Genomic DNA, 24,351 nt, shown 5'->3' with positions numbered 1-24,351 from the left:
TTCAGTCAGACTGATCATCTTTATGCATGAAATCTCACACTCACCCGATGGCTTTATCCATCCTTTTCTTCTCCCATTCTGCTTTGCTGAATTTGCTGCATGAATAAATGAGTACATAATATTCAATCTCTAATTGGTGTTTTCTCCCTCTTAATGCTTACATTAAAACTGCTAACCATACGGAGAGATGTCCACCCCTTGGTAACCCAACACTAATCCATTCAAATGTAATTATTTACAAGTGACAACATGATTTATTTGGAGATCAGAAGCAGGATTATTTAAAGCCATTCTCTTCAGCGTTAACATGGGAGATGATGCTAAAGTAGGACAAACAGTCCTACACTGCATCAATTACCAAGCAGCATTTCCATTGGGAAACTTCGCCTGGCTTTCCTTTCCCGGTTCCCTACTGCATCTTGTTTCATCTCATACTGTTAATCCCACTCAACCTCATTTGTGATATCAGTCTCACAGATACTAAAAAAATGTTTGCTGCTAAATAAATGACTGAGTGAGTAGAAGGCAGGAAGCAATGGAAGAAGAAGGAAGAAAGCAAAAAAGAAAGGAAAGGAGGAAGGAGAAGAGGAGGAAGGGACACAGTCTAGGTTTTAACAAGATTGCTCTAAAGACTAAGCACCGCGTTTCTCTGGGCGTGCTGTCAGGTGAGCTGTAGCAGCTCCACTTGCAGGTTTCTGCCCCTGAGCCTGTAAACAGGGCTACATGAAGCAGGGGCTGTGTCCCAGAAATGTGAGATTCCTGCTTTACTGTCTATAACTTCGTGGAGTGACCTGCTCTCTTCCACACAGCCTATGCATTGTAGACAGAAACCAAGTTCTACTCTTTGTGACTCATTTAAACTTCATTATTCACTGGCTTATACTAAAAACTACAGCTAGCATGTGAACCAGAAGAAAATTTAAAACTAGGGTTATTGTGAAGTTAGCTCCCTCCCAAGGATGAGAGAATTCTCCAAACTACACGACAAACATTATTTAAGACACACAACACACAACACACGGTCACAAGGACATTATACAACAACTTGTATTTAACATTATGCAAAACTTTGTATTTAACAGAGAATTTCCTACTCTATAAATGAGTGGCTACAACTTCAAAAACTACTTTGAATTTATGTAATATAATACATGTTTGCCAAGTATAATTCTAACCCCTAAACCAAACAGCCAGGGACGTCAGAAGACTGTTACCTTAGAAGATTCAAATTCAAACAAAAATAAGTTGCGGGTGAGATTTATGAATTTTTATATAAAAATTTACAAACAGCTATTTTCTCCTCAACAAAACTTTACAAAAACATAGTTTCTCTACATTTTGTTGCTAAATACCTATTAGCAATGGCAATATAAGGAAAGGCCAAATGCCCTCCATTCACTTGGTCACTCACAGCACATCTCAATTCAGCTAACAATCAGTATTCTGCTCTTAAACCTGAGTCTCCCTTTGTCCCTCAAGTTACTTCAGGACTCAACAGATAGGTGTGTGCAAGAGCAGTGATGCATCGTGCTTGCCGATGCCCGACACAGGAGGTACAGCGCTGGAGTCTGTTTCAGAGAATAGACTATATTAATCCTGTTTCAGTGGTTAATCACAACATATTTTCAGCTTCTTGTGACTTTTTTAAAACCATGAAAGATGCCTTTTCCAGCTGATGCTCCTCCAGGAAATGGAACCAGAAAGTACTTAGGACCTCCCAAGTGTGTGTTAGCTTGAGGGGGTTCGGAGTCTTTTTAAAAGACATATGCACTCATAAAATGCAGCTAAAATTAAAACAGCCTGATTGTAATCATGTAACATATGAGCTTAGTGACTTTGGTGTTTTTCTTAAAGAAAGCAAAAGCCAAGAAAATGTGCTATCTTACTAAACATTATATGTCTGAGAAGTGTAACACCGTTTCACGAATCTCAGCCAAATGGAGCTAGGATGAGCGTAACAGCAAGGTGCAGAAAAAATCCTGAGTCAACCCACTCCTGGAGTTTGGGAATGTTATGTTAAAATTTTGGGTTTACTGAGCAAACATCAACACTGACAACTAAGCCTGGACACAAAATACTGAAATTCCTTATATGAAATGTGACTAGCACACATAGGAACTCACACAGTAACTGCTATTTGTAAGAATCATTTTAGAAATAGTAATTAAACAAGCAAATTCACCCAGCACAGCATAATTCCCTGTCTGAGGGTGGGTGTAGTCGTAGCTGTGTGGAAAGACACTCAGCCAGTGGGGAAGCATCCCAAATGTTCCTCCAGGCTCAGCTGGAGAAAGGCTCTTTGACATTTGCCATCAGGCTAGCCTACTAACCTGGCTTCATTAAAACACAGCTTCTCCCGATCCCTTCCCCTCCTGCCATCATAAACTATACTTGATAAAAATGTAGGAAATGTATGCTTTTTGAATATTTTTCATGAATTTGTGCTTCTTAGCTAGACTTGGTCTACAGTAAAATTAAAGCAATAGCACACAAAAGCAAAAAAAAAAAAAAAGGAAAAATACCTTATTTCCTCTTTAGTGATATCCCTTCAATGTAATCAGTTAAAGGGAAAAAAATTAGAAAGGTAAATGAAAATGCAAATCATTTAGAATATAGATTTTTACCAAAAAGCGAAAACCAAGCCAAACCAAAAGGCAGCCTCAGCAGTCTCAGATGTCTTTGGTTAGTCCCTGACTTTGTCATTGCCACTTTGTTTCCATTCTTCCATCATTCTCCTTAGTCTTTGAGCTTTCTCTCCCACGTGTTCCCTTCTTCCTCAACCTGCCTGTGCATGACTGACTGCATCAGTTCCCTTAAATTCACAGCTCACTCAAATGGTGACTATATGAAATGAGACTAGCACACGTAAGAACTCACACAGTAACTACTATTTATAATAATCATATTAGAAATAGTAATTAAACAAGCAAATTCACCCAGCACAGTGTAATTCCCTGTCTGAGGGTGGGATGAAGTTGTAGCTTGGAGTAAACACCTCAAGTTCTAACTCTTGGCATTTGTCAGAGGTTGTGTTTGGAATTTTAAGCCTTGCTTAGGATAGGCTGACTCTCCTGAGATGCTCAGTAACAGACCCACGTAAGAGATGAAGCTAACTCTACTGAACCCATGGAGTCTAATCAGTGTTTCACACTCAACAATTACCTGCTTTTTGGATGGAGAGAGTCAGAGAGGACCTGCTGAGCTGCTGTTGCATCCCGTTCTGCAAAGTACCTGCAGTTGGAGACAGAAAAAGACACTTGTTTTGGCTCTTCCAGAAGGAGGGAAAATAAAAAGATTTTCACCACCAAGCTTTCCAAACACAATGATGTAGAAGTGTAGCTAGGAAACTCATGTGGATCTGGGAATGCATCCCGTGGATCTGAAAGCTGTTGCTTGGGAGACCCACAACCTACATCTGAGCCTCTGAGGTCAAGTCCTGACTCCACTTAGAATCCAGCTTCCTGTTAACAAGCACAGAGCATTGGAGAGAGAGCAGAGGATGGTCCTGGCCCCTGACTTCAGCCTGCTATAGCCCCAGCTGCTGTGAGTTACTGGGGTGAACCAATGAATAGAGTTTCCTCTTTGTCACTTTGCCTTTCAAATACATAAACAAACCAATATTTTTAATTAAAAAAATTTTCTTTTACATTTTATTATTATTGCTATCATTTCATGATACAGTTCCATATTCCCTTATCACACCCCCCCCCCCCACAGAAAGCAGTCATTATTGATTTTGTTTGGTGTCATAGCCATCTTGTGGCTATTGTAAGGTAACATGCATATTTTTAGAACTATATTGAAATAGGAGGAATGAAATTACAAGCAGTATATAAGATGTGCGTTGACATATCTACCAAAAAAAGTATTGAAAGTATTTTAAAACACAAATAATTTCTAAATTAAAAGAGTTCTTTACCATCTTCCTCCTCTTGTTCCAATTGTTTGGAATTTTTTTCACAACAAATTTAAGAATTTAATGAGATTTTCTTAAAAAAAAAAAAGGTCCATACAATCTGCCAAAAGAAGGCAGATGTTACAGGCTTGTACAATTTTATCTGAGTAATTTCTCAGAGAATTTGAATGTTTTATTGGAGGTTTCTGGAAATGACTTTTGGGACCAACAACTTCGACCTTTTAATAAGACTAGAACACCACTCCAACATGTAACCACTTCTCGTTCTACTTACTGTAAATTATACAGGCCCAGAAGTCCCATTCCTCGAAAATCTGTTTTAGGATCATCACCTTGGAAACCAATTTCACACCACTGCTTAGAAATGCGCGATTCCAACGGAGTATTGGGCTTCAAGAATTTCCATAACTGGAGACAAAAAAAAAAAATATCTTACTAATATTCACACACAAATACCCTTTCCTATAGATTCTAATCTTGTGGACCACCTTATATGGAGGATTTGCAAAGCTGCATATATGCAGATATAGTGCAATTAAAGATGTGAGGTTTTAATTATCTGATGGCAGCTCTCAAAGTATAGTTTGAACATTGCTTTGGGGATACCCAAGACCTCTTCAGAGTGCCTAGCAGGCAATAAACAAAGTAAAAAAAAAAACACGTTATTTTACAGTAGAATGAACAGATTGTTTGCCTATACACTCTTGTGACTGTACAGTGGAATTTTCCAGAGACTCCACGCACGACATGTCAGAATGTCATTTCTCTGAAGGCAATGAAGTGTGTATTGTCATGTTTTATTTTTAAATCCTTCTGTCTTAAGCAGAAGGAGGGACAGATAATTTCTCACCAAAGGCTTCTTGGAGCTCTGTAAACTATTTAAGAATATACAGGAAAAGGAGCACAGGGAAAATTGGGGGGTTCATTCTTTCCTCAACTCATCAGAAAAGTTCTTAGCATTCAATCAGGACTTTTCACACCATTATTAAAAAAGAGAAGTGACTTAAATTTCACTTGAGTTCTCATCCATTCATAGCAGTGAGAGTAAATTACACCATATAATTGCATAAAAGAATACAAGTTCTATCCATCAATTATGAGATTTAGGAGTTGAGTGAAATAATTTTGTTAAAATTGATTATATATTAATAGACAGATATAACTTCTACACACAATGCTCTTCATGGCATAATAAACTGGTTCTAGTTTTCTAAGTTCTCTGGAGAAATATCCAGCACTCATCACCACAGAAAAGGGAGACAGAGAAATTAAGATACATAGCTGCATAAATATGCAATTGTTAAACTACAGCATTAGTTCTTACTATCAGACACGGGCATATAAGCAGATTTAGTTTTTGAACTATTAGCACGTAATGTCTTTATTATAGATAGGGCACCAACACAAGTGAAAGACTTATTCTAGAAGTAACACAACTTCTAAATTGCATCTCGTATAGAATTAAAATTATGCAGAACATTAATCACTTTGCTTTATAATGAACTTTCATAAATCTAACATGGTATAATATATTATATTCATATTACACATGAGTAATATATGTGGAATATGAAGTATATGTGAAATAGTAACACATTAAAAGTTGTAATTCATAGTATTTTGCTGTTGTTATTTGAACACTAATCTAAATTCACTTATTACATTATACAGCATTTTATATTTGAGCCACAACAGGTAGAGTTACTTCATCAAAGGGTGAGAGAAAGACTTTACAGGATTCAAAGCAAATCTTTGGTGCTTGAAAGCAAAGTATAAAAACTGGGTATAAATTATCTCTATATATAATCCAGGTAAGAATTTGCCAATGCTCTACATTCATCCAAGCAGAAAAGGTTTGAGTCCATGGGAGAGATCAGTGAAAGACCACCTGATCCTCATCAAGGGGTCTCCCAGGAATGCTTTAGGCACTCTCCTGGTTATTGCCACAGCAGGAAAAGCAACAAAAATGATCATTTCCTGTCTGGAGGTGGGCTACAAACCTCATTCATTAGGCAGACGCTTACTTTCAGAGAGTGACCTCTTCCCCAAGAGGAAAGGCGGATACAGAGAAGAGGAGAGACAGAGAGGAAGATCTTCCATCTGATGATTCACTCCCCAAGCCGCCGCAGCGGCTGGAGCTGAGCCGATCCAAAGCCAGGAGCCAGGAGCTCTTCCCGGTCTCCCATATGGGTGCAGGGTTCCAAGGTTTGGGGCTGTCCTCGACTGCTTTCCCAGGCCACAAGCAGGGAGCTGGATGGGAAGCGGGGCCCGCTGGGATAAGAACCGACGCTCACATGGGATCCCAGCGCGTGCAAGGCGAGGACTTTAACCACTACACTATTGCACCAGGCCCACCCCTAAACTTTCAATTCCATTTTCTCACCAACAATTTGAAGTATCCATGAAAAGGAATGCATGTGGCTGTTACTATACACATGACTTGAACGAGAGGGTCACAGGCCAAAGCTGGCCCACAGATTTGGGTTTGCTGAGTTTTGTTCTAAAAGTATGTATGGTTGGGATCCAAAGCGGTAATACTCATTTAAAAAACGAAAAGGCCTAAGTTTAGGCTGTCGATCCAAAGCGTAGGTCAGCCCTGGGAACACACAATGGAACAAAACACCGCTCTCTCTCAGTAGTTCAGGAGCACTTTCTGGGCCTGCAGAGTCAGTTGCTCAGTTTCAGTTTCCTTGTCTGAAAAAATGGGAATTATACTGGTGCCACAACATTACTGTAACAATGGAATAACGCAATCTTATAAAACACATGGCATAATAATTGATACATATCAAACACTCAGTGGGTGTTTTGCTATTACTGATTTTCTTATTATCATTCTTGAAATAGGAATAAACTGGAGAATAAAGATCTCACCCCACCCCTTGACCCCACTAAGTTACTTGGGGAGGTTAGAGAAGATTTCAAAATTTCAGTAAGGACTTAAAAAAAAATGAGCTGGCTGGGCCCGGTGCGGTAGCCTAGTGGCTAAAGTCCTCACGTTGCATGCACTGGGATCCCATATGGATGCCAGTTCATGTCCTGGTGGGCCCGCTTCCCATCCAGCTCCCTGTTTGTGGCCCGGGAAAGCAGTGAGGATGACCCAAAGCCTTGGGACCCTGCACCCGTGTGAGTCCCAAAAAAACTCCTGGCTTCTGGTCAGTGTAGCTTTGGGTCATTGCAGCCACTTGGGGAGTGAATCATCGGACGGAATCTTCCTCTTTGTCTCTCCTCCTCTTTGTATATCTGAATCTCCGATAAAAATAAATAAATTTTTTTTTTAAATGAGTTGACTTCTGCTATGAGAATCATGGACAACAGAACAGTAGGAGCCAACTTCTGGGCACACGGGCTGGCACAGTCTGTTCTGGCTCACAGTGAAAAGCAAATGCGCTGCACATGAAACGGGCACGGGAGATGCAGCTCAGAGAAACGCTGTACATTGGAAAGGGTCCAAAATGCCACAGGAGGTTGCATAGATTTTCCGTAATAAGACCCAGGGAGCCTAAAGTCTTTAGGGAATCACATGATCAGACTTAAATGAGAAAAAGCCCTCCAGCAGTGGTTTGGAAAGATGGAAGGAAAAAATAAGTGGCTGCTTAGTGGCAGAATTAAAAGGCTATAACATCCCAACTTGAAGATGATGGCTGGATGAGACAGTGAGCATAGAAAACATTGGGAGATGTTCTGAAAATTTTGGGTGCATATGATGAAGCGATTTTTGCAGTTGTAGAGTGTATTTAAATTAGATTGAAGGCCGAAGGCAGAGAAGATGCTGTTCCCCGAGTGCCTGATATAGCGATGGACAGTCCCAGCTTCATAATGCAGTGGTTGTGAGAATCAGAGATTGAACTAAAAGGCTCACAGCTTTCTTACCTCTAAAGGAAAGACAGCAGTTATTACCTTGGCTACCCCATTTAGGCACAGCAATTGAAATGACAGCACGCGCATCCTCAAAGAATAGTCACAGATAGAAATGATACACAAGAAAGAAAATATGGCTTATGTATTTACAATGGAATATTACTCAGACAAAAATGATTAAATCCTGCCAACATAATTGGAGCTGGAGTACATTAGATTCAGTGAAGTAAGTCAGACAAAGAAAGACAAATAATGCATGTTGTTTTTCATTCATGGAATATTAGAAAAAAGTTGATCATACAAAAGTAGAGAGAATAGAGGACACAAAGGTCCAGTAAGGATGGAGAGAGGGTGGATAATGGAGACGGAGACCAAAACTCAGTGAAATAGGAGCGTTTGTTCTAAGATTATATAGCATCACAGGACAACTATAGGCGACAACCAATGAATTATACATTTCCAACTAACTAGATAAGAGTTAGGAGACTTCTAGCACCTAGGAATTAGAAGGATCTGGAAAGATGTAAGTGGTAATTACTCTGATTTGATCATTACACACTTCATGCAGGTAGTAAATTATCATACTGTATCCCATAACCATATAGAAACATGCACCAGTAAAAAAAAAAAATGGAAACTGCATGTCATAAATGTTCTTACATGAACCAGAGTAATTCATTACATCCACCCATATTTGTTGAGAATCAACCATGTGTCACAAAGCATACAGAAGATCAACTAAAGTTAGTGTACAGCAGGCCTCTGGGGTCACTGCTCGATCCTGAGGATGCCCCAAGTGCTTCGGACCCATCTGCTGACTCTGTTATTCTTTTCCCTTTTATTCGCCTCTCGTTTCCTCTTGTATGTTTTTTGTTGAACTCTTCTTTAATTTTTAATGATCCGTATCATATCCAGCATGAATTAGCAGAGACCAATGAATCATCTACCTAAGTATTTACACATACAAAACACATCAGGGCATACTTAACCAGCATGTCTTCTAATTGACATTTTCAATTTTAAAAAGTAAATGCAGCTCTGGGCCCAGCAGCGTGGCCTAGTGGCTAAAGTCCTCACCTTGAACGCGGCAGGATCCCATAGGGGAGCCGGTTCTAATCCCGGCAGCTCCACTTCCCAGCTAGCTACCTGCTTGTGGCTGGGAAAGCAGTCGAGGACGGCACAAAGCCTTGGGACCCTGCACCCGTGTGGGAGACCCAGAAGAAGTTCCTGGATCCTGGCTTTGGATCGGCATAGCATCGGCTGTTGCGCTCACTTGGGGAGTGAATCATTGGACGGAAGATCTTCCTCTCTGTCTCTCCTCCTCTCTGTATGTCTGAGTTTCCAATAAATAAATAAGTCTTAAAAAAAAAGTAAATTCAGCTCAAAAAATGTTTTACTACAACTTTGCTACTCTCCTGAAGGTTGATCTGTTTAAGCAAACAAACAAAAAAACCCTTTAGCTCAAAATTCAGTACCTTGAAGAAAATTTTGATGATGTTTCATCAGATCTGGTAAGATTTTTAAGCTTTTTTTAAACAACCATTTTTTGTTTTTTGAGCATACTACTTTCCAATAGTTTTGAAAATGCTAAATATAAATCTTAACCATCTTTCCTATTACTCTCTATGTTCTAAGAATAAATAATCAGCATGGAGGTCCTGGGGAGTTTCCAAAGAGAACTACTGCGGAAGCAGAAATCAACCTCATCTTCTTCGATGTGTCATAAATGAAAGTCACAAGACACTGACAAGTGTTATTCTCTTACTGATTTTCCACCAATGTGAAACAATCTAAACTGGAGCCAAATGGGAGCGCCCATAGCAACCACCTGTGACGCTTTCTCAGCTGATAAACAAAGTCACCTCTAAGCTTCTCACATGGATATCTGCTAAAAAAAAAAATTTACCTCCACAGCTGAACCATCAAGAAAACCCAGCCTTCCACCCCAGATACAGCGCCCATGTCTTAAACATCTCTGTACCCTCCACATCCAGAGAAGTACCCAGCACGAGGCAGGTGCTCGTTAAATGCCAGCTGACTTTAGTCGAGGACCGAAGCAGTCCCAGAACTAACCTTCAAAAGCATTTCTTCATGTTGGGGATTCTCCGAATCATAGGGCTCTCTGCGCAGTTTTTCCACGTCTGCAATAAGGTTTCTGTATCCAACGATTTGTAGAAGGCAAGCCTGAAGCGAGATTCCCAGCCTAGGGTATTCAAACACAGGAGGGGAAACAAACACGTGCCTTTGGCATTTTTAAACTTGATGTATGCATGATAGAATTCTTTATATCACAGAGGGATGTGCAGGAAATGACCCAAGGATGATCTATTTAACAGAAGTACAATTATTACTGAAATTCCATAGACAGCTGTGTAACCTGCTTAAGACTGGCCTCTAATACTGGTTTTCTGTTAAGCTATTTTTTTTAAGGGGGGCTTTTTATGTGGGTGACTTGAAAGGGAAATGTAGAAAGTGAAGGTGGCAGTGAGCTCTTGGGGATGTTGAGGTCCCCTGAATAGGTATACCAGAGTCACTATGGAAGGCTGAGCACCAGGAAAATGCAGATCAGTGAATGTGTGTGGACAGGGGATCAGGGGCACAAGTGAGCCCCCAGGGGCTTCAGGGAAACAAATACTTAAAAGTGAAATGAAAAAGAAATGTTAACAGATCTCTGTGCGTAGAGCCCTGACAACTGCAGTGGTGCTGCCAGAGGCCACAGAGTTACAGGATCCCCACTGGGTCCTTTCCCATCACAGTCTCCATGCTTAGTCTTACATGGAAACAAAACCCACTTTGCTTGTTATCAAGTGGCTTGACTTCCATCCTCTGAGCATATTTATTTCCATCCTTCCTCTGCTAGGCCTGCTCAAATATGACATCGTAATGGTTTCCTTCCATTTCATCTCCAGAAGCTGGTGTGGGCAAGGGCAGGGATGGCATGGGAAATCCATTCTTCAATGCCCCCTCGTAGGAGAGCTTCGCAGACACGCTGATACACTGCTCAGTCTGTTCTGAATGCATATTATTTGACCAACAGCCCTAAAAACACATCCCCAGAACAGAACACAATCTGGCCAGCACAACACCCAGAGGCCCACACTTCTGTGATCCCATTGCTGTTTTCCTCGCTTACAGCTTACAAAGTAAAATTGGAACTTTCCAGGCAGCTACATACCATTACAAGTTTATTAAACAGGTGTTGATCAAGACGCTTTCTTTTTCATACAAACTGCTTCCATATAGATTGTTCTCCTGCACTTGTCTGCTGGTATTTTTAAGATCTAAAGCTAGCACTCCATGGTTATCTGTCTTGGCTCAGTTCTCTACAGCCACATACTTGTTCTGCAGTTGTGACTGGATGTTGGAGATGTCATCCGTTACTGCCCAAGATATTACCGCTGCTGTTCCTTACTAATTTTGAGGGAAAAAAACCAGAATGGAAGAAATGAAAGGAAGGAGCAAGGGATGTCAATTAAAAATTTTCAATAGTAAATTTCAATAATCGCTGCAAGTAGTACTTAAGAAATAGAATTAAAATAAAGTGACATTAATGGTAGCCTTAACTTGGTAACTTATATTTTCCTTGTCCTTAATCTCCTTTTTTTGTTTCTTATAATAGCATTTTTTTATATCAGATTTTGTTAGTATTGGTGAAAATGCAGTAATTCCCATACTGGGATTAAAAAAACCTAATATTTGTAAAAGGAAAATTATTGGTATTTATATTATTGCTATTTATAAAAGGAAATAAAAAATACATGGAAAAGAAATGTAACTTTTATAACTTTCATAGAGCAGACAGAATGATTTGTTATTAAATCCAATCTAATCTCTAAATATAACTATAGGACTAAGATCCCTCATGACAAACTGTAGTCTTAAATTTTTGGTTTAACCTGATTTAGAATGAGTAGCCTCCTTATCCCCTTCCTGGGGGGATAAAATGCATGTCAGAAGGTTTCAAAAATACATTCATTACAAAATTGAAGTAACCCCCTATTGGTTAAGCAAGGAACAGGCAGCTAATTAGTTGAAGCAGGTGCAGACAGAGGAAGGCTATAGGAGCAGGTGTTTCTGTGACAGCCGTACCCAGACTCCCCCCAGCATGTGTGAAGGAGGTCCTCAAGCACCTTCCAACCACAGATCCCTGTCTGGGGTCATGAAAAGCTATTCTACAGGAACAGCTGCAGGGCTTGTGCATGCCCAACTAAAAGACAGTTTGATTCTTACCAACCTAAAACTGTCTCTCAGTATATCTGCATTCGAAATTTATTCTACCCAGTGTCTTAAGCTCAAAATTCTACTTTAAAAATTGCTGTACTCCATGGAAAATAGAGAGCTAATTTTAAATGTCATGAAATTGCCAAATGCATTTTAATATTTCCAAGAGGAATAAATTACAAAGTTCTAAAGTTTTCATGAAAAAAAAAAAAAACTTCTCATCTCTCCCTCCCACGCATGCCTGTCTTTTTGACAAGCAGGTAGGAACTGTCTCTGGCATTACCAGCTTGTCAAGAAGGAATATTCATGCAGGAACTGAAGTTCTGTTCTTCCTTGGAGCAGAACCAGTCTAGCGTGTTTATAATTTGAACGTTTACAGTTCATGTGAAAAATGGACATCCTATAGAGTGACTGTTGATGAATGGGCTTCGTTTATCTCATCCGCTGGTATCAAGGCCATCCATCACATGTCCTACACTTGTTGTATTTAAGAAGCACAAGCAGAAACCACAAAAGGAACAGAAAGTGGCTGCCATTTTCAAGCACGAAAAGAGAACTTTTTTCTTTATTCTGCATATGAGTATCAAAACACTGTGAATAACTGTTTTAGGAGGACAAGGAAGGAAGGGGTCTAGGAAAACCTGGACAAAGGGGCAGAGGGACAGAGGGAGAAAGACTAAAAATCTGTGGCTATGTGTTCCAAATTCCCCACATTAAAAAAAAATCCTTACTGTGGATTTATATCAGGGTTAATTCTTTTCAGCTCCATGATGTCTTCTATAGTTTTTTCGATAGCATCAGGATGAATGCTCACTGAGGTCTGCAACAGCTGTGAAACACGTTTCAATCAGTCCCTTTGCATCAACATCAGTGACTTAATCAAATGCCTACTAAGGATGGGGCTTTGAGTCTTTGTTTCAGCTTCTGTATGAAAGTATACGCAACAAGCAAAAAGTGACATAATGCATGAATTCTGAAGGCCTTGATACCTGCAGAATTGCGATCCTGCAATGTTACCGATCAAGGTAGTTAACATGAGGCAGAAATATGTAAGTTGTTTTTAAGACTTAAGTGTTTCAAGATCCAAGAACACTAGAGGATTATGTTTTCTTTTCCTCACTCAACAAACAGTCTCCACGGTGAACGGCCCTCGTGTCTATGACCTACAAGTAAAGCCTAAGGGGATATGGTCTTAAAGATGCCAAAATTAAAATGATTGAGAATCTTAACAAAAGAAAGAACCCTAGGGTATGTGGATGCTCAAATGCATGTATAAATGCTGGTCCAGTGACTTCTGTGATGTTCCTGGAAAGTGCTGAGTACAAACTGAAACGACTTGGATCCTCAGGAACTGCTGGCGAGTTGATACTGGTCCTACTTTCCTGGAATGATTTCAGACTTGGGAAGAGGTATACAAAACGGTGAAGTCGAAAATGCAGTGAGAAGTACTTTGTGAATCTCTCTAGAAAGTCACACCCACCTGCTCTCCTGTGGAAAGTGCAGTGGCTTGTGATGAGCAACTCAATCTGCTTGCTTAAGTTTTCAGAGCCCCAAATGGTTTATTTCTGCTTAACTTTTTAGTTTATTTTTACGGTAGAAGAAAAAACCTCCCAGTGAAAAATTATTTCTGGAAAAGTTAACAATTTTACTTACCTTACTTTTTGACTCCCTCAGGGATGTTTCTGTTAAAGAAGTGACAAAAAGTCATTAAAAATGATCCTTTACAAATGGTTTTAAATGACTACACTGAAATAACAACAGGGAACCCTCAAGCCCACTGATGGGACCATTTGTTTCCCTCTTCAGTTCATTGCTTACCGATTTTCATGGTTCTGGAAGCACCAGGTTTGGTGTTGTAACAGATGCGTTGCAGTTCGCACCTTCCAGTCAGCTTTCTCATTACAAATTTCAGGCAGCGCCACAAAAACTTACAGTAAAAATACAGGCACACCTGGATCAACATTCTGTGAAAAACAAAACACAGCGCCCTTGCACTAAAACTCCCGCACAGGAACACAAAGCAGCCACCACCACCAGCAAGTAAGAAGCCTGCAAGGAAATCGGCCCTCAGATGTCTGGGTTTGCACACGTGTGCTTCCGATCCTATGACACTTCTCTGGCGGGAGCTACGACTACTATGACTGCACGCAACTCCAGAATGTCCCAGGAAATACGGTATTCCAACAAACCGAGGGTGACACAGTGAATCCTTTATTTTCTCACCTTTTCTAAAAACATTTTGGCAATACATCAGAACATCGCAAACAGAATGCAGCGAGACTGCTCCTGTTTAGGACTTGTCTGGCTCCTCCAGACTTGGGAAAAGAAACTATTTGTTCCTTTTGCCTGCCTGGTCAATCTCGTAGCTTTTGTCCTTGTTCATTTACTGCCCCTCTTTAATGCTTTTCTTTTTGTTTCTTCACTTTTGCCACTACCTGTATGTAGAATCTATCCATACTCCCTTTCTGCCCTGCCTCCCTCTGTTTCTCAGAATCAGATGTGTGACCACTGCCTAGTCCACTGACCAAGGCCAACAGCCCTTGGACTTGCTTTAAGCTGCTTCATTAAGTCCCTGGACAGGCAGCACTGACCTTGGAGCCTCCTGGAAGATGACAACATCCTCTAAGTTTTCAAAAACTGTTTTTCTCAAGAAGTTAATTCCTTACTCTTACAAAAGAAAAATTTCTTCACTGTACACTCTACTTTGCTCCAGTAATGCCTCAATAAACTATGAGCTCTATTGTCACTGATTACACACTTATTCACCAGTTCATTTTTCTTTTTAATGCTGACTTCTGATTTTTAGTAAATGAGTTTCACAGAGTCTCAGAATGACTCCAGCTTTGGAAGTAAAGTATGGCTATTATCTAGGAACTTGTATTCAACTTGTTTTCTCTTTATACTCTGCATCCTAGGAGGCAGAATTCTTTAGTCCTCCATAGTAGTGTCATTTCTAAATGGTGTATTTTTGTTTTCATTCTCTCAACTGCTCACGCATTCCCTCTAGGGGAATCCAGGGAATGAAATCCAAGGTCATTTGGATAAATTAGTTAATTAATAGTTTCAACAATGTGGTCCATCCTTGAAAATGAACCAATACTCTGCTCAAACTTTTCTGGTTCCATTATCTTCAACAGCCTTGAGTTAAAAATTCTAACAATTTGACTTAAACAAAGGCATGGGGCTACATCTTTTACATGCAAAGAGATTGGGAAGAAATAGCCCAAACATGAAATAGTAATAACATGAAAATGTCTATGATATGTTTATCACATAGAAAAAAGTTAATAATGATCTGCTTTTCCCTTAATTTTTAAATAGTAATACATAAACAAGGGGGAAAAGATTAACAGGCCACATAACAGAAATTGTAACAATAGCTTTTATTTTCTTTGTTGCTTATGTTTTTCTATAATAAATATGCATTTTATTTTAAAAAATTCTAGCAAAATTAAAATGTATAAAATGCACCAAAAGCCTTACCCAAATTATGTATGTCTGTATGTTGTCAGTTAGTATGATATAACCAGATTCTGATGAAAGACAAACAATGTATTTACTATAATGGAATAAAAACTATTCCAGTCAAATATGTTCTTGAGATCTGTTAGATTTAGGTTAACAGCCTCAAAAAGAAAAAATTGTCTCTACAAATAAACTCAGTGGAAAATTTTGATGAGACAAGTGAGAGATTTATAAAACCTCAACGTGCTCTCTTGGAAAATGTTATTACATTTTTCAGCTATGAAAATGTTTTTCCAGTTCCAAACTACCAGAAAGCTATGCCAGAAAAAAAGATTGATGAATAGCTTTGCTAACTGGTCCTGAGCCAAATGGTAATGATATTAATTACTGGGAGTCATTATTCCTGTACCAAGCCAAGGTTAAAAGCTTTCCGTGATATGCTTCATGCACAATTATCAGTGAAGCTGGCCTCCTGGGTAGACGTGCACCTCTGATACAGCCCTTGGCTGGTGTTAACATCAGGATTCCAGCAAAGGTGACACCACCTGATGTGACCAGGTGACTGTCGTAGTATTTGGTCTCCTAGGGACGACCCTCAGGATTGTTTACAGAATATCTTTGCAGTGACCCTACTTAGGTGTAAGGCAGATTACGACTTAAATGAATCCTGAGTTTCCCAAGTGACTTCTCTACCAGGTCTGTCCAAAGACCTAGAAAAGTCCTCTCAGAAGGCAGGAGTGAACGGATGTGGAGTGACCTCCTGCCCAACTGGAATTTCTCTCCCTGGCTTCCTGGGAAATGAATAGCAAGTATTTGTGTTCACTTGGCATTAAAAACAATCTTACATAAAAGGAGAGAGACATTATAATCAGCTTGCTTTTACCTTTAAAAAAACAAAACAAAACAAAAAACTCCCCTGAGAAGGTTCACACTGTCCAAGACAGACAAATCCAATAGAAATCTGCAGTAGCAGTGAGGGATGAAACATCAGTTCATTTGTTTTCATAAAAAAAAAAAAAAGAGCTGTAATTCATTTGAAAGGCAAGGAGACAGGCAGGAGACAAAGACAGACCGCTCTTCCCTTTTCCAGTCCACTCCTCAGATGCCCACGGGAGTTACGGTTGTGTTGGACCAGACCAAACTGAGGAGCCAGGAACTTAAGCTGGGTTCCAACATTTGTGGCAGGGACCCCAATGACTTGAGCCGACATCTGACGCCTCCCAGGGTGCACAAAGGCAGGAGAGTGAGACTTGAACCCAGGCACGTTGATATGGGATGTGAGCATGCCCAGAAGTCTCTTAAGTACTCTACCAACCACCCGTCTCAAGAATCATTTACCGCTCAGAGAGCTGCACTTCCCTCTCATAGAATCACACAAGCAACAGCATGAATCATGGAAGACTCCTTTCAGTTATGGGCTGACATTGACATACTGCTTATCCTTTTTTAATAAGCAGGCCAATAGTCCTGATAACACGATCTATTACCCAAATATATCTTTTCATTAACGGCAGTTTCTGTCTTTCTATTCTTGTTTAAGATCTATTTCTTTTTATTGGAAAGTCGGATATACAGAGGGGAGGAGAGACAGAGAGCGAGACCCATAGGCCAGTTCATTCTTCAAGTGGCCGCCAAGACTGGAGCTGAGCCAATCCGAAGCCAGCAGCCAGGAGCCCCTTCTCCCATTCTGGTACAGAAGGCTTTGGGCAATCCTGGATTGCTTTCCCAGACCACAAGCAGGAAGTTGGATGGGAAGTGGGGCGGCCGGGAAACAAACTGGTACCTATATGAGATCCCGGTGAATGCAAGGCAAGAACTTTAGCCACTAGGCTACTGAGCTGGACCCCCAAATACATCTTAATTATTCTTGTATTTTTCTAATGAGCCAATAAGCACACAAGTATTTCATTAAAAGGTCCACATGTTATTTTTATCTGATGATATACATAGGATGATACCTGATCTAGGCAAGGCATGATCAGAGATGAAAACTGTACTCGGCTTGGAGCCCTTGTTGGGATGCCTTACGCCCCAGGGGTCAGCAAAACCTCGGCAGGAGTGGCTCCGGATGGCTGCTCCCCACCCAATGCTGTCATGGCCAGGACCTCTCTCCTTCAATGATTCGGCCCCCTTCAAGTCCATAAATCATCAAATTTATGGAAAAAACTGCTGACAGTCTAAAATAGGTCAAAATGATTAAGTATTTTGAGAGAATATTAAGTTAGGTTAGTGTGTTAATCCTGAAAATGAAGAAATTTGGAGAGAGGTTTGCAAATGATCTTGAGCCCATCACTGGTTTATTACGGGAGGAAGGAGGAAGGCAAGAAGAAAGGAAGGGAGGGACAGAGGGACGGGGGAAGGAGGGAGGAAGGCTGAGTGTTTCATTTCTGAATTCAAGGGCCTTTGGTCTCCCTGCAGCTTTTCCTCCTTCAATGACCTTATATAGCTGCTCCAGTGTACCTGTGATATCCCACTTGCTTTCTCGTGAGCTGGTGCTAACTCCAGTCTGTTCCACATCCTTGCCACATCTGAAGCCTGGATCCAGGGGTTTAGAGCCCTGCTCCTTTATTTATTTATTTATCTTTTCCCACCTGAATCAGCAGGATAGTCCAGTTTTACCTAGAGGAAAATCTGCTTTTTTTTTTTTTTTTCTTTTATTTCTAGACTTACTTTTCTGGATTCTCAACTCACCCCCGCCAGGATCCATTAGGTTTTATAGGAACAACAATGAAACCCTCAAGACTGAGAAAATTCTGATCATCCCATCCTGTTTGTAATCATTTCACACAGGCAGCAGTTTTCCACTTATGTCTCTTTTTGAATCCCAGATTTTCTATAGTATTTTTAAAAAAAAGAAAAAAGTGACTGAAACGTCCCTTGCTGGGGCCCCATGAGAATGTGACTCAGTAAGAGGAACACACATGTCCTCTTTCCAATATTTTCTGGTACTGCTATTTACTAGCGTGGTTGCATTTATAGCTGAGTTCACAGCAATGTTCTTCCTTAAAAAAAAAAAACAATTTTCATTACATTTATTATTTAACATTTGTTCTCTACCTTGAATGGGAATAGCTATCCAATGTAAATTATTCAAAATGGATCATATCTCTGCTACCAAATCAAAGCGAGCTCCTGACTTGTGTCGCTTGTGTTTAAGGGAATTCGTTGAGCAGGGAGGGGCCTCTGAAGCAGAGATGCACCTAGGACCATGTAGTCTCTGGCCTGCAGGGGAGGAAGGCATGGGTACCTGTGGTGCAACACTACTCCAGCATCTTAAATGTGTTACTTTGACGTCTTCTTTTGGAACAATTAGAGAAAAGTGGCTTATTTGGAACAGCTGCAATGAATGTGCTAATGAAAGTTAATTCTTGCTTGAAGAAATCCTGTAATAAACAAGAAGTACACTGTGGGTGAGAAAAGACATGCACAAAAATGATCACAGTTCTCGGTTCAAACCACAGTTGCCCAAATGGAACAACTTTCACCTGAGGACTCATCAAGAAGAGCAAGCTGCTGATGCTCTGTAGCATTTCCTACCCTTTCGAAAGTGGCATTTCTAAAGTTGTGGGTGCTCCATCAAAGTTCCTGATTAGGGATGCTGGCAACCAGGGAGAAATTAACTCACCAACAGGTGTTTGGACCAGAAAATGAGGCTATCTCTAAAATGAGCTTTCATTTAGCAAGACAGGCTGCATAGGACTTGACATGAACTGGAAATTTGAGATCACACAAAGAAAGCAGCTGTGAGCCTCTGGAAAAACAGAAGTATTTTCCTCCCACAAAGCAAAGGGAAGCCCTCAAGAACTGACCCTAGGGACAGAAAGTTGGGTGGGGGGAACCATTGGTTTTCCATTACTCTTTATCTAAGAGACAGCACTACTTCCTTGAAACATAAAAATTCAGGAAGTTGATGGCTATATGTCTGATATGGGTTAGTGTTATTGAAATTTTAATGCTATAGCAAAGGACACTTGTTTTTGCCTGCCAGGGCAACTTCACCTGAGGGCCTGGGCAGCAATAACTGATTTCAGAGGTATTAAAATAATAAATTAATAGCTTATACCTTTCCTTTAAAAGAAATAAAGGTGGAACTGGCCCTGTGACTCAGTGGCTTGAGCAGCCACTTGACACATCAGTATCCCATATGGGTGCCAGTTTAAATCCCAGTTGCTCTAGTTGGGAGCAACTAGATGGGAGATGTGAACAGAATTGCAGGCTCCTAACTTGCACTTGGTCCACCTCTGCTTTTGCGGCCATTTGGGGAGTGAACCAGCGGATGCAAGATCTCTTTCATTGTCTCTCCTTCTCTCCTTGGCTCTACCTTTCAAATAAATAAATAAATCTTTAAAAAATATAAAGGAAAGGCACAGGTTTATCTTAATTTATTAATAATATCAATTAAAATTGATGTTAAATTTTTAAAATCCAGAATCTGCCTGAATAAGCCTGCCTGTCTGCCTTCCTTCCTTTCTCTTTCTTTTTTTAAGATCTACTTTTTATTAGAAAGTCAGAGTTAAAGAGAGAGAGAAAGGAGAACAGAGAAGGAAGGGAGAAAGAGATTTTCTGCTGTTTTCCCAGCATACTGGAAGGGAGCTGGATTGGAAATGGAACAGATGGGACTCAAACCGGTGCCAATGCGGGATGCCAGGATCATGGTGGAGGCTTAATCTACTACATCACAGTGCCACGAAAAATTCTTCCCCCTCCCCTTCCCTCTCTTTTTTTTTTCTTTTTGGATAATAGTTTTATTGACCTATTTGTAGGGGGGAGGAAGTGGCAAATACATTATGCTTTAAAAATTTTATTTATATAAAGGGAACAAAGTTCATTTAATATAATATAAATAGTTTTATGGAAGGTAGGAATGAAAGAGAAAAATGGAATGGAAGATTGGGAAGTATTATGTTCACATTATGTTTGACATATAAAAAGTATTTAAGGGTAATCCTTAAATATGAACATTTTGGTAAATAAAATATTTGAAAACAATAAAAGTTAGAAAAGGTATATAAATAAAGGAAAGTCATCAAAGTGACTAATATATAATTAATATCCCTTATAAGCCTCCTATAGGGGTTAAGGAATGAGCTAGTTTTTGTAGATTCACTATATAGTAGGATCTTAAAAAAAATTAAAGTACATCAGGCTAAAAAATATTCTTAGTATTATGAGTAAATTAATGCCTTTTAAGTTAAAGACCGGAAAAAGAAGAATACAAGAGATTTTAAATGAATTCGAGTATGGGAAATTTAAAAATGATAACTACAAGAGGATTTACTTTTTCTCTCAAGAAACTGAAAAAACACAATATGAGATCTGCCTTGTTTTATATGTCAATGGAAACTCTGAACTTGGGCTGAAAACTTTATTGCACATCAAGCGCCATGACATCCTGTGCAGGAGGAAGCCACAGCCTAGTAAGGAAAATGACAATGGAAATGAAAAGTTGAAGCCCAGTGCAATAATTCCAGGAAAGCAAACATACAACGTGCAGGAGGCGGGGGACAGGAAGCACGTAGCTTCCCTGAGACTGCAAAGGAAAGCCACATACACTCATCGTGCAAGGACAAAGATGGTGAAAATCAGCATACTGGCTTACTCCAGTAAAACAACTGATAATTCCAGGAGCTGAGGAATGAAAGCCAGAGCAACAGTTATTGAGTAGCCCTGACTTTCATTCATCTTTCTCATGTTCTGTGGGAGATGGCAAGCAGGTAGCCCTGCCAAACCGAAGGGGAAGCAAAGGGCAGGAAAGCTGCATGTCGACACTGAGAGTCTCCCAAGCAGCCTGGTGGCAACGGGCAGGCCCTGGAGAAGTCACCCACAAGAAACGGCCTGGAAAAACATTCAGGCTAACATACTTTAACAGGAGTGTGGAAACATGGTTGTCTGAATGCAGGGAACTAAATAACTTTAAGTAGGTGTGTAGATATATGTGTATTTGTGTGCATGGATGGAAGTATACTGTGTGCATACATATCCTATATTTTATATGTGCACTCACCCTAAAGGGAGTAAACCATGGCTACAAGTACCAGTCTAAGGACAGTCTACAGCGAGGTATTTGGATGCACAGGTCATAAGCCTTCCCCATTGCAGGTCTTAGTTCTGTACCTTATAAGCTCAGTCAATGCCCTCAGGCAACACTAACCAAATTCTGGGGCCGGAGTTGTGGTGCGGCTGGGTGAAGCCACTGCTTCTGATGCCAGCACCCAGCATCAGAGCACTGGTTCAAATCTTGGCTGATCCCTCGACAATCCAGCTCCTTGCCAATGCAACTAGGAAGGCAGCTAAGGGGGCGTAGGGGCTTGGGAAATAGGGATATTGGTCCTGGTTCCTGGCTTTACCCAGGCCCAGACCTAGCTGTTGTGGTCATTTGGGAAGTGACCAATAGATGGATGACCTCTCTCTTTATCTCTCCATCCTCTATAACTCTGTCTCTGTCTTCTCTGTGTCATGCTTCCTTTCAACTATGTAAACAAATGTAAAACAAAACAAAAAACCTGGGAGAACTACATTTCCTTGTGCCTGCCCTTATAAAGCACTGAGAAGTGGTTGGGATTAAACGGAATGGAAAGTCTGATCTGACAGTCAGGGGTGAAAATATTACTATATTTCTTGGTTGTTTTACAACACACTTCCAAAACTGTCCAAGAACTCTTTTCTGTTCATCCTAAACTGAGTCTGCATTCTACAAACCTAAACCACTCGTGCTGTGGCACCTGGTCCTACTTTGCTCCTAGCATCTTTTCTGCCCCTGCATCCTCTTTCCTTGTTTTAAAATATCAAGGTCCTACACTTCCTTCTTTTTCAGCATCACCTCAGGGAAGCCTTCCCTGAATAATCCTTCACAAAGTCCACCTCCTTGTTTCTTAGTTTTCTACATATATGCTACAACTCCCTAGCAGGTACTGTGTTATGTTGGTACAGAGACTAACGCACATTTTCTCCTGTATACTCATAATGCCTTGCTTCAGTAAGGGCTAAAAAGATGCAGGAATAATGAAAAACAGCTTTAAGATCAGATAGCATTGCACTCAAATATCTGCAGATTTTTGGGTAAGTTGCTTACCTATACTAAGCCTCCTTGTCATCCTCTGTAAAAGGGCATATTAAAGCATGCTTAGCCATAGTTGATATTAAGAGAAAACAAAAAGTGGTATAATAATAATAATAATAATAAAGTGATATATTAATAGAAAAAAAGTGGTATAATACAAAAAGTGCTTGGGCCCCTGCACCTGCGTGGAAGATCCAGATGAAGTTCCAGGTGCTTGGCTTCTGCCTGGTCCACCTGTGTCTATTGTGAATATCTGGGGAGTGAACGACAGATGTAAGATCAGTCTATCTCACTGCCTTTCAAATTAAATAATTCTTCTAAAAAATAATAGTATAACTAGTATTGAAGTCAATACATAAATCAGTGGGCCAAGCTCAACTGTGAATGACTAATTAGAACCAATCTACAGGGTGCTGTTTTGTGTCCCAGCTGCTCCAATTCCCATGCAGCTCCCTACATGTACCCTGGGAAAACAGTAGAGGATGGACCAAAGTATTTGGACCCCGTGGGAGACCTGGCAGAAGCTCCTGGCTCCTGACCAGACAGGCTCAGCTCTGGTCATTGTGGTCACTTACAGAATGAATCAGCAGAAGAAAGATCTTACTGCCTTTCCTTCTCTGTAAATCCGACTTTCCATTAAAAATAAATCTATTTTTAAGGCAATTTACAGACTTTTTTTTTCAAATTCTAAGACTTTCTTTTACCTAAGTAAAATATTTTCATATTAAAATCATAGTAAAATATTTTCCCTCAGTTTTAAGCCAGGACATAGGGACAAGTCTGCTATTTGGGCACTGTTCAGTTTTCCTGCCTAAGTTGAGCTTGACATGTGTTGTCCTTTCCTAACTGAGGAAGAAAAGCATGCGATGAAGTCTATGGCCAAGAAACCTAGAGCCTGAGGCTGAAACAGGTGAGAGTAATTATTGATATGGGGTATATTTTTAGAATTTTCCAAAAGTGTAACAGTGTTCAAAACCTAAAGTATGGAATGGGATCGTGTGCTAAGTCCCAGCATGGAAAAAGATTTCAGTACAATTTGGGGATCTTCTATGGTATACATAAACAAAATTCAAGTTAATAAAACACAGACAGAGAGAGACACACACACACACACACATTTTTATGTTATGTATTTGAAAGGCAATGTCACTAAGAAGGGGAGAGAGGAAGTAGAAGTATTCCATTCACTCGCTCACACCCCAGTCAGTCATAATTGCTGGGTCTGGGTCAGGCTGAAACCAGGAGCTTATTCAAGGTCTCCCAGGTGGGTGCAGGGGCCCAAGGACTTGGACCATCCTCTGCTATTTTCCCCAGACCATTAGCAAGGAGCTGGAGCACAAACTGAGCAGCCAGGATTCTGGTATTCATACGGGATACTGGCATCCCGGGTGATCACTCCACCCACTCTGCCACAAACTAAAGACTCAACCTTTAATTCTTTGAAGGCCTCAAAAAGTACTACTTTTTTTTTCTAATTACATTTAGGTACATTTTCTTACCCACTTTATCCCTTGTTTTCTTTTCAAGAACAATGGCTATCATACTAAGCTTTTTTTAAAGTCTTAATTTAAAATATATTTTTAAACTGGGTGGACCAATCCAGTGACACTATATAGTACTAACAATGTAATGGCATTTATTTCTTGCATTTCCATGGAAAACTGTGAACACACATCAATTACTTTCCCATTTCTCTATGCTCTGAGGAGTTATACCATTAATGTATCAGAAGGGAGTAGTGAGCTGGAACAGCTGGGTGCTTCTATAGTTTGAATGTTCCCAACGTCAAACTCATGCTGAAGTACAAGTTCATTGTGAGACCTAGGTG

General features: G+C 40.2%; 1 protein-coding gene across 2 annotated transcripts in view; it reads right to left on the bottom strand.

Annotated features, from left to right (window-relative positions):
• The window catches only part of ELMOD1 (ELMO domain containing 1), a 54,983-nt gene that overhangs the window by 8,496 nt on the left and 22,136 nt on the right, over positions 1-24,351 (bottom strand). Inside the window, exons 1-8 of one of the 2 annotated variants that reach the window (XM_040977240.1) lie at positions 13,817-13,961; positions 13,652-13,680; positions 12,730-12,827; positions 9,851-9,980; positions 4,191-4,324; positions 3,163-3,231; positions 2,523-2,546; positions 45-95 (exon numbers count right to left, since the gene is read on the bottom strand). In XM_040977240.1, the coding sequence (XP_040833174.1) occupies positions 45-95; positions 2,523-2,546; positions 3,163-3,231; positions 4,191-4,324; positions 9,851-9,980; positions 12,730-12,827; positions 13,652-13,680; positions 13,817-13,961 (680 nt within the window). Of the gene's footprint in view, positions 1-44; positions 96-2,522; positions 2,547-3,162; positions 3,232-4,190; positions 4,325-9,850; positions 9,981-12,729; positions 12,828-13,651; positions 13,681-13,816; positions 13,963-24,351 lie in introns of those variants that run through there. The other variant, XM_040977241.1, reaches the window with a different exon arrangement.

Source organism: Ochotona curzoniae, unplaced genomic scaffold, assembly GCF_017591425.1.
Source record: "Ochotona curzoniae isolate NIBS_2020 unplaced genomic scaffold, NIBS_Ocur_1.0 contig_2723, whole genome shotgun sequence".
NCBI lineage: Eukaryota > Metazoa > Chordata > Mammalia > Lagomorpha > Ochotonidae > Ochotona > Ochotona curzoniae.
The sequence above is the reverse complement of the archived record's forward strand: the minus strand, read 5'-3'. Positions and strand labels throughout refer to the sequence as shown.